At 38.5% G+C, this 19,272-nt stretch overlaps 1 protein-coding gene across 4 annotated transcripts in view; it reads left to right on the top strand.

Annotated features, from left to right (window-relative positions):
* The window catches only part of TOX (thymocyte selection associated high mobility group box), a 311,747-nt gene that overhangs the window by 244,256 nt on the left and 48,219 nt on the right, over positions 1 to 19,272 (top strand). For all 4 annotated transcript variants that reach the window (XM_061438801.1, XM_061438802.1, XM_061438800.1 and 1 more), the window contains one exon: positions 8,782 to 9,063. In XM_061438801.1, coding sequence (XP_061294785.1) covers positions 8,782 to 9,063 — 282 coding nt within the window. The remainder of the gene's footprint in view (positions 1 to 8,781; positions 9,064 to 19,272) is intronic.

The raw sequence follows: 19,272 nt of genomic DNA, 5'->3' as shown, positions 1-19,272 counted from the left end.
AAATTAAAAGTAGGATAACTCATTAGAACATAGCTAGTCTGATGATGTCATGAGCAGGGTTCCTTCCACCGTAACACACTCCCTCCCATCTGGGAAAAGGAAGAGAAAGAAATCAAAGAAAATGGTATAGAATTGCTTTTCCAGTTTATAATAACGAATCCAGATGCATACACTAGTGCAACTCAGGTGTTTCTTTCTGCACCTAGGGAATGTAGAAGTCGAGCCCTGTCGAGGAGGGTCAGTACCTGGCAAGGACACTGAGGACATTTAGAGGTTGAGGGTTCTACCTCCTTCTGTGGCTTTCTGTCTTTGACATTTGATCTTTGGTTCATCCCTGGAAGAACACACAAAAAATTAAGTTAAAATTTTTTAATTAAAAAATTAAGTTAAAATTTTTTAATTAAAAAATTTAAGTGCTCTTTAGCCAGTGTAAATTTTAACCATGATGTTTAAAAACTTTTGATGATGTTTTCCTCTATCATATCAAGCCCCTTGTGTAACAAGGGTCCCGATTCATGGGAGAGGCTGCCATGAGAGAGAGACCCCGTCTGAAGGAAGTAGATGGTCTGGTGCAGTGGGAGCGCCTGTGGACATGAGCACTTGGTTTCCAGGGTGGTTCTCATCTTCCCCAAGGATTGTAGTCCTGGAGAGTACTATGTCTATCCTTTTGGCAAATGTCTAATGAATTATGCTTCAGAGTTTTTGCTTTCTTGTAATAATTAGTTTTCTGATGACTATCCTAACTAATGGAAACATCCCCTAGTGGCTCAGACGGTAAGAGATCCACCTGAAGTTCAGGTTGAGGGGCTCCCTAGGTGGCGCTAGTGATAAAGAACCCACTTGCCAATGAAGGAGACACAGAGATGCTTGTTCAATCTCTGGATTGGGAATATCCCCTGGAGGAGGGCATGGCAACCTACTCCAGTATTCTTGCCTAAAGAATCCCAAGGAGAGAGGAGTCTGGTGAGCTACAGTCCATAGGGTCACAAATAGTCAGACACGACTTAAGTGACTTAGCATGCACCATCCAAACTAGACTACAGATGTTCCATTCTAGTGCATTGTAAAGAAACATGAATCTATGCATCCATATTGTCTATGGGAAGAAAAGTAGACTCCAAAACAGGGTTTTTTTGGAACATCAAAGTTGAAATCAAGTTATTCTGGTCAAATATTGAGGATAAAAATACATTTTCATAAAAATCCTCAATCTTTTTTTCAAACTGCATTTTTCCTCATTTTAAAAAATTTAACATGTGCTATACATATGTATTTCCTAGATTTCCCCTCTTCTGATGTTAAATATTGGTCTTCAGAGTCAGAAATCTAATAGTCAAAAGTGTTAAAGCTTATTTAAAATACATGTTTTTAACTAATAAGTAGATCACACAAGGGGATCACATAGAAATGATTTAATTTGTTTGGACAACAAATAATTTAGCTCTCTCTTGGAAATGCATTTAGGAAAATAATAAATTTGATTATTAAATTTACCCATGCATTTGTTCGGGTGTATACATTTACATATTAATTGAATCCCTGGCAAAAATATGTAATCAAATTGGAGACTTAAATAATATCAACATTTACATTCTTCTCATAGCCTCTTAGAGTGCATTATTCCTAAGAAAAATGGAAACGCTTAGCCTTCCTGGCCTGATTAATCATGCAGGGCTGGATGGAGTACCAAGAGTAAGGCTCAGAAGCTTTTCTTTGGATGCTGAGAACGGTGTATGTTTGATAGTGTGTATTAAAGGGACCGAGAGTAAGCACTTGTCACAGCCTAAGCCAGAGGGGTCTCCTCATGGTGCTGGGAAAAACACTCCACAGCAAAGGGTGTCAAATGCTGACAGACAGGGGTAAACGGAAGGGCTTCAGAGATTCCTCACGTTCTCGTGTTCCTGCTGCAACTGGCAAACTTCCAAGCCTCGCCTGCAAAGCCCATAGAAAGCAGCAGCTGGTGGAGCCGCATTAGCAAATAAGGCCTCAGGGCTCCCCATGTTCCAGGCTCTGTTCACCAACTGCTGTTCACTCAAACAGCTGGATCAGAGCAGAGAGAGCCAAGACGTCGTTCGAGCTTTATGTGTACAACTGTTTTGATACGGATTGTCTGCTGGAGGCAGTGATAATGATAGCTTTCAAGGCTCGCACGCTGGACTCTGAAGGATGCTGATATTTGAAAGAAGAAAACAGACTCTGAAGGATTGGGAAACACAATTTTAAATACTGAAACTCGGGCCTTCATTTGTTCTGATGCCATTCAAGTGTGCAATTTTAACACCCTTTAGTTACTAATACAACTAATGTTTTAAGGATTTTTTTTATTAGTTATACACAAAATGTTACTCATTTTTTAAAACAATAATCTGAGCTGAACAACCTGGGTATTATTTCCTTTTCCTTTTCAAAGAGAACCCAAGAAAAATAACATGCAAACGTGTTTAAATCTGTATCAGAGTGGGCCCACAGAGTCCTTCTCCAGCTGTTCCTCAGCCTGGCACTCTTACACTGTAGGTGTGGGCCAGGGGAGAAAAGAATGTTGTATTAGCATCAAGCCATGGATGTAATAGGCAGGTCAGGAGGGGAGAACACATGTTATCTGCTTTGGTTTCCTAATTGATTTTAACTGAGCCTTTGCTTTCCATTAATTGGAAAAAGGTTTTGAAGGAATTCATTGAAAATCTCTTCATCATCATAATCCTCCTCCATTACTTTAATTGACATTTTTTAGTTTCTATAATTAAAGAACAATATTAATCCTCAACAAAAACCTGTGAAATTTAAGGAAACAGTTCCAGTTTTCAAAAAAGTGAAATCTATCCTCTAAGTTCAATGGATCAGGTTTCCCCAATGGGGAGATAACTATTAAGAGCCATTCAAGACTGAAATGCCAATGACATGCCAGACTTTCAGTCAAGAAAAAAACAAAGTTCACTGGGCTTGAAATAAACAAAATGAGAAATGCACACACAAGTTAGAAAGCACCTTGAGACATTTGAGTCCTAAGAATTTAGCAAATGAAGTTCCCAAAAGATCAAGGATTTTTAATATTATTTGTGTAAAGCCCAAGTCATCAGTCCTAAATATACCCGAGCATCTATTTGATGGAATTCAAGATATATGTGCTGAGTATCTACTATGTGTCAAGGTCTGTGCTAGATATGAGGGCTACGCTGGTAAATGAAGTAGATTTCTATCCCTGCTTTTTTGAATTTATAATCTATTAGGGTGTATCAGGCAAGATTAGTTCTGCTATGTACAACAGAAAATTCAAGAGGACTGAAAAAGATTGACCTTTACTTCCCTTCCACATTACATACTCCCATGGTAGGTAGACTGTCCGTGGTCTGGTGTCTTCATGATAGTCAGACACTCAGGCTTCTTTCCGTGAGTCCAAAAACATTAGGGTGCTGCCTCTTGGTCCAAGACATTTTCCTGAGCTCTAATCACCACACCCACATTATTTCCAGCAGAAAAAGAACAAAGGAAAGTGAACCCTTCCTTCAAGGAGATTTCTTGGAAGGACCACCCAACACTTTCATTTATATTTCAGTAGCCAAAACATGGTCACATGACCATAAAGCTGCAAATAAAGGAGGCAGTGTCCTCTGTGAGCCAGCTTTTTGGCTCGACAAGCTAAATACCAGAGGCTTGTCCCTCTGGACCAAAGTAAATGAGGATCAGAGGGTACAGCTTGAGATTTCTGCCACAAATGGAAACAGACATTATTCATATTTTCTTTTCATCTTGGGACTAAAGCTAGATGAAGTTCACAGGAAAAAAATAAAGATCATCATACTGGCTAAAGTCAGTTTGTACTTGTAATGTTCATTTCTTCATTTATACACTGACTAGGCAAGTGTTTTTAGAATACTTGAAATGCCTAATTTAACTAAAAGAGATCTCAGGAAGGATTGAAAAATGCTTTTCAGTTCAGTTCAGTTCAGTTCAGTCGCTCAGTCGTGTCCGACTCTTTGCAACCCCATGAATTGCAGCATGCCAGGCCTCCCTGTCCATCACCAACTCCCAGAATTCACTCAGACTCACGTCCATCAAGTCAGTGATGCCATCCAGCTATCTCATCCTCTGTCGTCCCCTTCTCCTCCTGCCCCCAATCCCTCCCAGCATCAGAGTCTTTTCCAATGAGTCAACTCTTCATATGAGGTAGCCAAAGTACTGGAGTTTCAGCTTTAGCATCATTCCTTCCAAAGAAATCCCAGGGCTGATCTCCTACAGAGTGTACTGCTTTAGTCATGTACAAATCAAGATTACCTTGTAGAAATACATACACACTTAAGAAATTTAAAAGTAGTGCCCACAAAGAAAGTATAAGCAGAATGCTTTAGCAGTTCAGAATAAGGAGGTTCTTGAAGCTTTGTAGATGAGCTGACTTTTGAACTTTAAAATTTATTCAGTGTTTGGATATGTGAATATGATAATGGCATCATGGAATTGTGACAAGAACACAAACATGTAAAATAAGCGTATTTTTACTCTAATCTTTGTTGGTAGAGAGAGCTGAGACCATTTAAGCTCTACCATCCTCAGTAAACTTGTGTAAACAGACGTTTCTGCCTCAAAGGGGAATTATAAAGCCCAACAGGTGAAAAAGTTCTGTGCAAACTGCAAATCACTGAGCAAAGTATTTTTTAACTGTTTTTCAAATTTTCAAACAGCAACTCCTCAGAAAGTGAATGCTGAAAGAGCAGCATAGACAAGGCACATGTTCAAGGGAGAGAGAGAGAGGCAAAGAAAAGCAGTTAGTTGGGTTTAGTTGAATAATTAGGTGTTTGATGGACACATAAGGAATAAAGTTTATTTGGAGTCTTGAATAGCATGCCAAAGAGTTTGGATTCCATTTTGGAGGCAGATATCACTGAGAAGTGTTTGAGTCTGACTCATGGAGATTAATTTTACAGCACTCTTTGGGGTGGATGTGAAGATGTTCTTTTTATTAAACGTTAAGTAGCTGTTGCAAGTGAAGAGGTAGTGAAAGCCTGAAATACGTGAATGGTGTGGGGTGAGAGAAGGTCAGATGGGAGGGGTATTTTGGAGCCGACTGAGTGGAACCCACCAGAGTTTGATAGAGAAGGAATTAACCAAAAATTACTAGAACATTTGGAGTAGAGGTGATGAAGAGGATGAAGGTGTCATCAAGAGAAACTAGACACAGAGTACAAAATAGTTTTGAAAAAGAAAACTTTGTTCAGTTTTCCAGCAGGGGTGATGTCCAAGTAGTGATGTCTAGCAGAGTTAGACCCAGAATTGGGGCCAGAATTATACATTTTGATTTAGAAATTCCCCACTAACAAAATCGTGATGCATCTTAGCTGGATGGAAGAAATGTGACTCAGAATGTTAGGGAATCTTTTAGGGGTGGAAAGTTGTAAAAAGAATAGAAGTCAATGGCAGAGCCAAGAGGAGTCAGAATAGCAGTTGAGACTAAGCATGACTTAAGTGAATTATTCACAATACGTGGAAAATACTGGAGAGTAACAGGAAATAATATTTTTCAAGTTGATGTTTCATATTTCACATTAAGATCTGTAGTCAGTCACTATCTTTCTAGAAGGAAACCAGTAATCAAAACATTTGCTTACATTCATGAGCTGACTAATTATTTTTAGTTTTCAGTAATCAAGCTCCCTCCAGTTTAATTTGCCCCATGTTATATATTAGGCAGTGATGAACACTGAACTGACTCCTATGAAAGCAGGCTGGAATGAAAAAACTCCTCCTAATTCAGAAATGTCACCAGGGGTGTTAAGATCTATTTCTAAGTGCATCTGAGGGCTAAAGAGATGAATGTGCTCTCTAATTTGTGCTTGCCACCCTCCACACAGGAGAAGTGGTCTTTGATTCAGTGTTAAAGCTGCTGTCTGCCTGGCCTAACACCATTGGTTACATGATATTTTGAACTAATGATAAGTCTATTGAAAAAGTGGTATCCTGTTGAGTGCTTCATGGTCCCTACCCAAACTGATTCCTTACTCCCTTTCACCATGCCCACTTCCTTCTACTAAAATTACGAAGGTGAAAATACAGCTTTAGTACTCAGAGATCTACTCACCACACTAATTAGCATGGGAGAATAATAATTTTAAGAAAATATTACAAAATAGTGAAAGAGATAGGTGCTATGAGGTGGAATTTGTAGGCATAAATCTGGAAACTCTGTGTGTAGGTAATTTAGAGATCACTTTCCGCCATGTCATGTGAAAACCACAATGTTGCTGAAAGAGTGAGAAGTGAGCTCCAGATAAGTTGCACACTGTTCAAGCTTGTAACTTGGGATTTCTGTGAATATCAATTAGTTACATACTTTTGGGAAAATAATTTAAAGTATGAATCTGTTAGTAAGCATTTTTAATTTACAGGACTCTACAAAACAGATATGTTTGAATATGCATGTAACAGCTTTGTTTGGTGTAGGGTTGAGAGAGGGAGCTGCCCTATGTATAGAACAGTACCCTTTATGGGCTCCCATTAGTCGGTGGCCACAATGAAACACCAGTTCCGCATGCTAAAAGTCTAAAAAAAAGCACATTATGACCTCAGGACCTTAGAGTACGGGCCTGAAAAGAGACTCAGTGGCACAACTTCAGGATAACCGTGAATGCTAGTATTGATCAGATTATAGAAGTTATATGAACAGTTACACAGGAACAAACACTATTTTAGTAAACATGAGTGGAGGCAACATGAATGGACTCAATAAAAACCATGGATTTGGGTAGACAGTTTGGACAGGTGTGTTTGATTATCTTTAATTAACTATAACTATCCCTTTAGGATACATAAAATATTGGATCAGCTGCTTAATACAGTAGAAAGTATCAAAGACTGGAATTGAGAGATGTAGGTTTTCACTCCAACTCTGTGATTTGGGTAAATCGTTTTTTAAGATCTCCAGGTTTTATTCATTTATTTATATAGTTCTTCAACAGATATTCAAAACCCCTCAGTCTCTTCTTTTCACTGAGAACATGTCACTAGGGCCTCTGCAGAGCTAACATATATCATTGAATAGTAATAACTGCTTAATGAGGGGTTTCATAGAAAGGAGAACTGTGAGCTGCTTTTGGAAGGTTAGAGGGACATGGTTTAAATTATGGGGGAAAAAGTTGATTTGAACCAGGAAAGCAATGCCTATAAAAGCATAGGGTCAGCCTAACCCATCTCCTAGGAGAGCCAAAGACTAGGATACCTAGAAGTGAGTCTGAAGATGAAGCAGTAGCAAGAGTTGGAAAGGTCAGAAGGGGAGTATTGACTAATATGATGACTTACGGTGGAGACAGTGAACCTAATACAGAGAACAGGGGCAGACACCTCTTCAGTCACAACTCCTGTTTCAGACAGGTCTAACTGGGTTGGTAAGATACCTAGAGAACATTGGTAGAAAATTATTTTATTACCAAAAGAAAAAAATCCTATGACTAAGTTACCTATTGCCCTTTTCATTATTTCCATGTCATGGTAACATTTGCAGATGGGTAATTACTAGGCATTCTGACATTGTATGGGGTGTTTTTCTTAATGAAATAGAGAAAGGTAACTTTTATTTTACTTTTTCCATTCCCAAATGTAAATTTAACGTATATCTCTTCATGTTAAAAAAGAACTGCCCTTCTTTTTTCCATTTCTTTTTTCTCTCTGTTGCTTTATAAATCTACCTGCATGAACTCCCCAGTACCCTTAAGCAAGAACAAAACTGAGCTGCTTCTGTAAGCCTCACAAAATATTCCCATTATTTTAAGTTTGAAAATGCCACAGAAATATTAAGTGAAATTCACCACACTGCTCTTACACAACACATTTGACCTCTAGATGCGTTAAGAGCTTCATCCTCCAAGGCTTTTAATTCTAATCCTTGCAGAGACAAAATTCACTGCTTGAATTATAAGAGTGAGTCTCATTAAGGCTAAAAAGCAGTGACCCAGATAGCATAATGGATTAATATCGTGACCTTGCAACTTTAGAGCTTTACTTTCAAATCTGACTAGGTAGTCAAATCATTTCAATAGTCAATTAATCAATTGGTTAATACCAGCCTGTAAGTGTTCTAAGTCAGAAGTTCATAGATCATGTGGCCAATACTAGCCTATATAGAATTAAGCTGAGAACCATAGTATGCTTAACTTTCAAAACCTTTTTTAATTGATGAGAATCAAAGAAATGGATTTTCATGAATTACTGTGAATGCTGTAATAGTAGTGTAATGTTAATTGCTCAGTCATCTCTGACTCTTTGAGACCCCATTGACTATAGCCTGCCAGGCTCCACTGTCTGTGGGATTTCCCAGACAAGAGTACTAGAGTGGGTAGCCATTCCCTTCTCCAGGAGATCTTCCTGACCCAGGGATTGAACCTGTGTCTCCTGCATCACAGGCAGATTCTTTACATTCTGAGGCACCAGTGAATGCTGTAATCACTAATAATTATATAATATTGATACACTAATAAACACCAGTATTTTGAAACTTACACTATCAGTATCTGTTAATGATATATGTTTGCATTTCACTGCAGTGTAAAGAAGGACTGTAAATATAATTAACCAGGTCTTGAGTAATAAAATGTAATGTCAATGGATTTCCAACATTCTGTATTTTAGTATCTTTAGGGTGATACATACAGTTACGATTATCCTTCTCTAGGAGAAGGGTGGAAATGTGTATAGTTGACCAGGAGTTTAAACTTAAAAAATGGAGTTTTAAGGCCTAGGGATTTTTTTTTCCAGAAACAAGTTTTGTGAAAAATTATTCCTATCCATTTTTTGTAGATGCAAGATATACGGAACCCAGAAGGAACGCACTATAGCTCCCATCCTCAGATGGCAGCCATGAGACCAAGGGCTCAGCCTGCAGACCTCAGGCAGCAGCCGGGAATGATGCCGCATGGCCAGCTCACCACCATCAACCAGTCACAGCTCAGCGCTCAGCTCGGACTTAACGTGGGAGGGGGCAGTGTCCCCCACAACTCACCATCTCCTCCTGGAAGCAAATCTGCGACACCTTCACCATCCAGCTCAGTGCACGAAGACGAGGGTGATGATGCCTCTAAGGTAGGACTTATAAGAAATGCTTGCTGCCTAAAAAAAAACTGTTCATTAGCACTTGCCCTGACTTCAGGTGGATGGAGGTAATATCATCCAAGTGGGAAGCATTGTGGGGGACTGAAAGAGTTAAATCACCTGCTTGTCCAGTTACATTTTTAAGTTCCTAACAGATCCTTTTGGAGAAGGCAGTGGCAACCACTCCAGTAATCTTGCCTGGAAAACCCCATGGACGGAGGAGCCTGGTAGGCTGCAGTCCATGGGGTCGCTAAGAGTCGGACACGACTGAGTGACTTCACTTTCACTTTTCACTTTTCACTTTTCACTTTCATGCATTGGAGAAGGAAATGGCAACCCACTCCACTGTTCTCGCCTGGAGAATCCCAGGGACGGGGGAGCCTGGCGGGGTGCCATCTATGGGGTCGCACAGAGTCAGACACCACTGAAGCCACTTAGCAGCAGCAGCAGCAACAAATCCTTTAAATGAAAATGTACTAAACATAGGAGTAGGTTGCACCCACACAGTACAGGGTCTGCTAGTGAGTAAGGGAGAATAAACAAACATCTAGGACTCAATATCCAAAGTCAGGCTTAATTCACTGCTCATTCAAAAATATCTTTCAATTTAACTGCTTTATTTTAAAAAGGCAATATCCCAGGGTTATAATGATGGGTCTCTGTGTGTGTGATGGTTAGAGAAATCTCTGAGATCATCTGATCCAAACATGTCATATTTAGGATGAAGAAAAGAAGGGTCAGAAGTACTAGATGATGCCCTTCCAGAGAAAGGAGCCTGGGTGCTTCTTTACTTACCTTTTGTTAACGCCAGGCCATTATGGTTGTCTGTCTGCATCACCTTAAGTTATCTGTATAAAGATGGGTCTTCGTTGTCCTTATTTTTGGAAAATTAACTACAAAAGTATTTAGCTCTTTAAAGTACTCAAGGCACCCTTGTCAAATGATTGTTTCATAACCAAGTATACTCTCAGTCAAGAACATCAAAATCATCTTTTTATTGCCTTGGTTATCAGTCAGGCGGGCTTCCCTGGTAGCACAGTAGTAAAGAATCCACCTGCAATTCAGGAGAAGAGGGTTCAATCCCTGGGGACAATCCCCTGAAAAAGGAAATGGCAACCAACTCCAGTGTCTTTGCCTGGAAAATCCCATGGACAGAGGAGACTGGTGGGCTACAGTCCGTGGGGTCTCAAAAGAGTCAGACATGACTTAATCGACTAAAGCACCACGTCACTAAAGCATCTTTCAAATATGACCCCTCGAGGACTCTTGTCCCTGGTTACTGTGGAAAATACTGGTGGCTACATGCATACTTCATATTCCTCCTAATTTTTAATGCACTAATGAATTGTCACTTGTGTCAGTCTTTTGTTTCTTTTCACTTTGTGAGAATTTTGTTTTGGGGAAACAAAAGGCAATACCATGGGATTCTGATCTATACAGTTAACCTAACAATTGCTAGCTACACTGGAGAAGGCAATGGCACCCCACTCCAGTACTCTTGCCTGGAAAATCCCATGGACTGGGGAGCCTGATAGGCTGCAGTCGATGGTGTCGCTAAAAGTCAGACACTACTGAACGACTTCACTTTCACTTTTCACTTTCATGCATTAGAGAAGGAAATGGCAACCCACTCCAGTGTTCTTGCCTGGAGAATCCCAGGGACAGGGGAGCCTGGTGGGCTGCTGTCTATAGGGTCGCACAGAGTCGGACACGACTGAAGTGACGCAGCAGCTGCTACACTAATCTTTTAACAATCCAAATAGTGACACATAGATTTATTCAGCCTGATGTCAAAAGACAAGGCTGCTATGTTGACATTTTATTATTTTCAGTATTCCTGAAGCTCTAACATTTAGGGCGTTAATCCTCGAAGCACCACCAGGGTAGCTAATTCCTAGAGATGGTGAATGACTCCCCTGTGAGCACATCTTTGATAGACATACCAACACATCCAGAGCCACACCCAAGTCATCTCCTTCATCAAACTGTTACACACCATACCAATACCCCTGCCACATCTCCCCGGAGGACCAGCTATGGACAACTAGGGAACACCTTTAGAGCAGAGCCCATGGAAAACTGTTCAGACCTTCCGGTCCTGAGCTGACTCGGCCCCTTCCTTCCTTCCCACAAAAACCGCAATAAGGACTCTGGCCTTTCCCTGCCCTCTCCCATCTCTGCCTCTTGACCCTGTATGGCATGCTGGGCCTCCTGTTTCTGGGTTTGTGTGAGTATAAACTTCTTCTTTCGTGACATTCATTTCCATGACTGCTGTCTGCCGTCCCTGATGAAAACAAATGCCTGATACGTTTTACAGCAGCTACACAGCTAGATATGAGCGCCCATGCTGACCCCCTCTATCCCATGGTCTCTCCCTGTCAGTGAGCCATCCTCTCATGAGGGAAAGAAAAAGAGAAGGAGACTAACTGATAGGACTTGAATAATGTATCAGGCTAGTGAAAGCCTGATCTTTGGCTGATCACTTCAAGGGCAAAATAAATTTTTAAGAAAATGTGTGTTCTTCTAACGGTATCTCCAGCCAGTGAGCACCAGGATCTAAATGTGAACGCCAAGAATCTCTTTGTGGTCAGTGGTTTAGGTGTCGGATTATGCATGGATGATGATTCAAGTTAAATTTCTTAACATAGGTGATATGTACTACATTGCAAGGGGAAAAAATTCATGTTCTACTCATAGGAAGGATCAGTTTGTGCATCTGGATTAGATCTTTATCAGTATTCATTGTTTACATTTCAGGAAATTAATGCAAAATTAGCACCTTCTGACAGTAGATTTAATGCAGGATTATTCTTACTTACAAAAGCATTTCCTACACTCTTCAATTTATATGTGTAGCACACTGAGTAGAAATCAGAAGTTCATAGAATTAATACTGATAGATTTCGCCATTTTCTATTGACACATCAGGTCCATATCCTATACTGTTGCTGAGGTATGAATTTGTATGTTATGAGTTTCCAGGCAGGTGTGAAACTTTGCCAGTGAGTATCCTAACCAATCATTTAACTTCCATATCTCAGAGTAATTTATAGCTCATTACTAATGACCATGTAAATGTTGTGTAGTGGAATATTCTATAGTGATATATTCTTGAATAAGCTATGATGTAAAGGTGGATTTCTCAAGAATGCCTTCATTAAGGTGACTTTTTGTCTACACAAATGCTCTCAAGTTCATGTCTAGTTTAAGTGCATTTTCCATCTCAAAAGCTATCTTCCCATTCCAGCTATACACACTATCCTTCACCTTCTCTCCAGTTCAGAATTCCCCTGCCCATTTTTCAACTTATTTTTATTAAATGATTTTAAAAATTCCTCCGATGAAAGTGTTCAAGCATTCTTCATCACTGCCAATTAAATCGGAATTTTCCTTTATGTATGAGAAGGGTTTATGAGGAATGTTGTACTGCAACAGCTCCTGTTAAATGTGAAGTACTGTTTAGTCAAAAGGATCACTTAAATAATTTCTAATAAGAGAGCTAAAAAAGAATATTTAGTCTAACACCTGAAAAAGAAGCATTTAAACCTTCCCTCTTAACACTTTGTGCTCTCTTAAGCGATTGCATATTAATTCCAGTTTATCTAATTGAACAAGTAAATGAAATAACTTTGTTTTGACAGACAGAAATATTGTAAATACATCAGTAAAATAAATTATCACCTTATAAACACTCCCCATGGCCCTGATTGCTATGGAGCTGTGTTGACAGCCTGAAGTCATAAACTAGACATACAGTCAAACATCAGAAAAATATAAACTTGGGTAGCTTATGGTATAAGCCTGTAATCCAGTACGTGTAACACAACAGACACTTTAAGACACTTAAAGTATCTGGCATTTCAGCAGTATTTTTAGCACAGTTTTCCCTTTAAGGGAATTATGGGCTAAGAATCACAATACATATTTTTCCATCCTTTTACTTTCAGCTTCTCTGCTGAAAGGATTGTATGTGTCTCTTGTCAGTGGTATATAGTCAAGTTTTTACTTTCAAGTGAAACTGACTTTTAATGACAAAAGTGATGTAATTGTTTTGGTTTTAATTATGTTTCTTATGTTTTACCTAATATATTTTGCTGTTATGTTTATTTCTGTATATAAAACCATGCCTGTATTATGTCAAAAAAAAAAATGACACTGACCTCATTTACATACATTCACATATTGAATAAATGCTAAAATACTTGGGTTAATTTCTCCATTTAAGTATGTTGCTTTCTATTTGTCTCACATATGTCTATGTTTCTTTTTCTCTTTCTTACCTTCCTTAAGATTGATCTTACTTTTCTCATTTCAATATTTCCCATTTTAAAATCGGAAATTAAATTTTATAATCCTTCTCTTTATTTAGTAACTACTCTTAAAAATGTGTGAAAGTCTAAAATTAACATAAAAATGCATGAAAGTCTAACATTGATCAATATCTTTACCCTTCATAAATTACTTTAACTCTGAATACCCTTCTTTCAATTTATGCTGGAGCAGTTATTGCTATTGTTTATCTTGATTATAATTTAAATTATAAATTATCTTTGAATTAAATGCAATTTTATGAACTTCATAAAATGCTATTTTTGTTGTTTTTACAGTCTTTTTTCTTTAGATTTATTCACATGTAAAAAATTTTTTTTCATCTGACATCATTTTCCCTATGCCTTTGAAATTTTCTCTCATGATGATCTATTGGGAACAAGATTACCTTAAAAACTACTTTAACTAGGAAAAATAATTTTAGATTGATGGTGATTCTCCATTATCATTTGAAGATATCTTACTCCATTGTATTCTGATTAATTTACTTACATCAATTTCCCAGTTCATAATTCAACTTTCAGCTGTATCAAATCTGAAATTAATGCTCATATATTGGGGGTTTAATTTCAATTATTTTATATCTCTAGTTTTATTTGGTTCTTTCTCAAATCTGTTTGCTTTTTTTTTTTTTTTTAGTTGCTTGCTCTCTATCCATGGATTTAATCTCTTTTGTTCTTTAAGCATTTGTTAATTCCAGTCTGTGAAGCCTTTTGGGGTCTGAGTCTGTTGTCTATTGTTGCCACTGGCCCTTGGTTTTAATGCCTTGATTCATTCTGCTTTTTTTGCTTTTGGAATAAGAGCTGATATTCTTTAGAACTTTATGAGAATTCTATTCGACCTGGTTTGAAAGTGGACTCCTCTAAAGATGGTTTGTGTTTGCTTCTGCCAAGCGGCTTGGACCATTACAATCTAGAGCCACTTCAGGCTTAAAAGTTTTTCAGATCACTAGAGTCATATGTGTTCAGGGTATATATCTTTACAAATGCTGGCTTCTGTTTGTGAATTATCACAAAAGATATTCTTCCCCTTGCCTTCAGAATCATCCTTGCAGGTATTGGGAGGGAACGTGCCAGGCAAATCATTTTATTTCACCCTGCTCAGAAAGTCTAATTCTTTTCAGTCCTGACTTTTAATAGGAACTCTCCCATTAAACATCCCACTTTTTTTGGTCAGTCATGGGCTTTGTCCTCTATCTGCTGTAACTTTGACTCAATTTCACCAGGTTCAGCAGCTGTCTTCAAGACGAAAGTTGGCCTTAGTACTCTGCTTGCTTCTCCGGGTTCTTGCATTTGCTTGTTTTTGCTTTTAAGAGTTTCTTACTAATTTGCTAGTTCATCTAGTATGCATTACCATACTGAACAGAAAGAGAAGGGTTTTTTTTTTTTTTCCTCAAAGAAAATAGGGTGTCGCTAGAGGAACAATTAAATAAGCCTTAGAAAAGTACTTTTTATTTACTACTGTTCTGAAGGCTAGAAGATTCTAGAATAAATTAAAAATGGTAGGCAGACAGAAGTGGAGTGAAATCAAGCAGTGCTGGAACCAAATGTCAAGTCACATTGTCTAGCATTAGGACAGAATATTTAAAATTGAGTTTCAAAAGCCTGGTATTTCCCACGTTGAACTGTATTTATCACACAATTATTAAACACTTCACATGATGTAATATGTATGGTACTTTTAAGAATTTCTTAGATCCAAGCAACTAATATGAACTCATTTATCAGAAATAAAGTATCCCAGTGGTTAAGACCGGAAAAGGCAATGGCACCCCCCTCCAATACTCTTGCCTGGAAAATCCCATGGACGGAGGAGCCTGGTGGGCTGCAGTCCATGGGGTCGCTAAGAGTTGGACACAACTGAGCGACTTCACTTTCGCTTTTCACTTTCATGCATTGGAGAAGGAAATGGCAACCTACTCCAGTCTTCTTGCCTGGAGAAACCCAGGGACAGGGGAGCCTGGTGAGCTGCCGTCTATGGGGTCGCATAGAGTCAGACACGACTGAAGCGACTTAGCAGCAGCAGCAGCAGCAGCAGTGGTTAAGATTGAGCTTATTAGCGAAGCAGTTTTGGGGAAAATAGTGTAATTCAGTCAAGCAGCCAGTTAGTACTCAATTCCAAATAATAGTTCCTAAAATCCATTTAAGTAGCTAAATTATACTACAGTGTGGTGTTTCCTGGGTGTAACTGTTCTTAGATGATTGAGCATACCTTGATTAAGTCATGGAATAAAGTTCAAGTGAGGCTACAGTGAGCAAGCTCCGGGAATTGGTGATGGACAGGGAAGCCTGGCGTGCTGCAGTCCAGTGGATCGCAAAGAGTAGGCAATACTGAGCAACTGAACTTAACTGAGGCTACACACAGGTGCCTACCTGGCATTTTATTCATGGGAACTGTGTATCAACAACTTGTGCATTCTCTGTGAGGCAAGAGGAATTTTTAACCTAAAATAATAAGTAAATGTATCACCCTAGAAAGGTAAATTTAGAAAAGACCAAATAAATCTAACAAAACCAATAAACATAACTAACAGATGTATGTAGTTATAGTCAAATCTTTTCTTCACTTTAAAGTGATTTTTCTAGACAGTAGCCCAAATTTCTTACCTTATATGAGGCCACTGAGTGTTTTTGCTAAAGTCATCCTAAAACAATACCAGAATCAAAAATCCCTAAAAATGAATCTGTTTTACAAGCTATGAAACCTATACAATGCCCTCTGCTTGTGAATCATCTCAAGAGTATAACACTTTATATATAGCTTTCTATAACTGATGTTTTGAGTCATTGAATTAGTTATTATTAATGATAATAATAAACCCAGTTGTAAAATGAAAGAGGTATTAAAGCCTTACTGATTTCACAGTAACTAGATGACTTACTTTCCATGCTTATTTGAATTTATTCTCATAAGGGGATTTTAGATGGCATAGTATAGAAAGAAAAGAGAGAATGAATTTAAGTAGCAGAATTTTTCAGTTACAGTACCATCACAAAAAGTGCTGTAATATGCCCTGTTTCTATGGCGAAGATTTTATAATATTTACTTTACATGATAAGAGTTATAAGTGGAGTTCTATGTTGTTTGTTCAGCCTATTATGCAGATGGTGCTTGATTAAAATCTATTTTAAACTACAGCGATTACTGCAAGATAGTGTGCATTAAACAGCTCTCCCGGCTCCATTAAAGGCTTTGGGACCGCGGCAGTTTATTTTAAATATGCTTATAGATGTTTCCAACTTCTCCAGGGACATTTCAATATCAGTGATTCTCTTTCCTTGGGTCTTAACTCTACTCTGTATTCTTAAGAAGTGCTATCTAAGTAACACCATTAACACATTGCTTTTTTAAAGTGGAAAATTATTGTTTTATTGTGATAAATAAGTTAAATATATCACTTTAATTAAGCAATAAGACATGACCAGAGGTGGATTACCAAAAGCATAAAGACAACCCTAGGGATTTGGGAAATAGATATCAGTCTAAAAGTTAATACAGGAAGCACAGATATCTTTGTAGAGCTACTGTGAGAGTAGTATGTCAATGCATTTGTGTATGTATTTATTTTTTCCTGGGAGCTTTAATAGAACATGAAACAAGTCCATGGGTAATAAGGATTACAGGTAAGGCCTCAGTCCAGACATATTCTTAGTTGCTATGATTTTCAAACAACTTTTGTATATGTTTCAGATGTCCTTTTCCTTGTCATTCTAAGCCTTTGCCCACCACTGTAGAATGCAGGTGGAAACATGTGGTGACCCACTGCATGTAAGACTCCATACTGATGTTGTGAGGTTGGAAAGATTAACAGGACCTTGTTCTTACTCTCAATGTGCTTGTCATTGTGGAGACTTTATATTTTTGCATTCTATGGTCCATCTGTATTGTCAAGATCATGACATTGGAATTAAATTTAACTCTTCTAGTCTTAGAACCCAAGTAACTCTAGAAATGTTATACTCTAAAACAGTGTCCTGTACGTGATGCTGTACAGTCCTTACAGTAGCCACAAGTCCTGTGTGACTGTGTACATTTAAATCTAATTAAAATTAAATTTAAAAATCTAGTTCCTCACTTGCTGTAGCTTAGCATACTAAGCTACACGTGACTAGTGCCTACCTTCAGACAGTACAGAGAACATTTCCATCTTCCTAGAAAATTCCATGAGATAGTACTGCTCTAGACTACAGTAGTCAGTGTCTCTGGGAAAATTAGGCCATAAAATTATAAACTTTCATCCATTCAGACAATACTCAAAATTAAGGTCCAGGGACATATTACAAATCCATTTAGCTCATTTTCTCACCACAATCGTATTTATCATCATTGTGTTCATTCCAAATAGTTGATGGTCAGAAAGGCCAGGTGTCCTTCAAAATGCAATCCATTCCTGGCATGTAAGTGGATCCAAATTATAGCAGCATATCTTTCTTTGGGGAGGTTTTGTATATGAGAAATGATCGTGTGGTTTTCAAATACGTGATGAAACTACAGCCAGAAAGTAGGCCTGACAAATTCCCAGTTCATTATACAGTCTAAAATAACAGCTCACTTCTGTACCTTTCCAAATACAAGTCAAATGCAAAGTGAAAAATAAGACCTCCACAATTAGGTGGTAATGCCCAGTGTTCAGAGCCCCCCGCCCCCCACCATATCAGGTGGTAATGGCCAGTGCTCACATGGCAGACAGCCTTTCACTTCATACAGCACTGCCCACATGTGTGGGTGCATTAGACAGCCAACCACAGCAGGGGATTTGTATCCTGTTTTATTGCTTTCTAAAAGCAAAGACATTATACATACCCAGTAAGCCTTTATGCAAGGAACACTGAGCAATATAACAATGATTCCCTTCAAAGCATATTTTATTTTTTAAAACTATTTCATACGTAATTTTTATTTTTGTGTTCTCCTCTTACACCAGCTTTTGGTGAAAGGGCATTATTTTAAGCCATAGTTTGGTTCTATGAGGGCAGTTTTATAAGTGGTCAGAATATTATGATCTAAGAATACAGTTTTAGTGAGCTAATTGAATTACTGAAGAAAAGGCGGTGATTCTTAAGAAATAAATATTTTATGTGTGCCCTGTAGATTAGTCCACTCAGATGCCAGTTTTCTTGCATGACAGATAATTCAGCCTAAGATTAACCATGAGTATTTAAAAGGAGAGTGTAAAAAAATTTTTTTAATAAATAAATAAAAGGACAGTATATCAACACGCTCTCACTTTCAGAAATCTCAGAGACAAAGCTGATGTAATGTTATGAGATTGGCCAGTGGTCTGGCCATAATGGAGGATGACACCCCGGCTTCAAGCTTGGTGCCTCTCAGGTACACTGTCAGATACACAGGTGAAGCCTCGGGGTGACCCTCCATAGTACATAAATGATGTCTGCTAAGCCTTGAAAATAGGGAGGCAGAAATCATAAAATGCTTGTTTCTTCTAAAGGAGAAGACTGCATCTGGCTAACCCTGTTAATAAAGACAAGCCAGGAAAATAGGGGAAGCCTCCAGAAAGCCAACCAAATTGATTGGCTGCATGGACTTGTTTAGAGATTCCTATAGGGTTGCTATCAAAACAGTTATATGTGTTGTGTCAAAACAGTAGCTTGTGGTTTCTGTATGCTTGACACTTAAGGCATCTATCTCACTGGCCATAGCCGGTGCTCCTGCTTCTGCAGAGACTCCCTAGAAAGGAGGGCCACGTTTTCCAGTAGTAAGTTAACTGTCCTACCTGCTACCATGGGTGTCACATGAATCCAGCAGATCTGAAACGTGCCCCATGTCATCCAAATACTGATTCAAAAAGTAAGTAAGACAGCCTCTTCAATAAATGGTGCTGGGAAAACTGGACAGCTACATGTAAAAGTG

Source organism: Bos javanicus, chromosome 14, assembly GCF_032452875.1.
Source record: "Bos javanicus breed banteng chromosome 14, ARS-OSU_banteng_1.0, whole genome shotgun sequence".
Taxonomy (NCBI): Eukaryota; Metazoa; Chordata; class Mammalia; order Artiodactyla; family Bovidae; genus Bos; species Bos javanicus.
The sequence above is the reverse complement of the archived record's forward strand: the minus strand, read 5'-3'. Positions and strand labels throughout refer to the sequence as shown.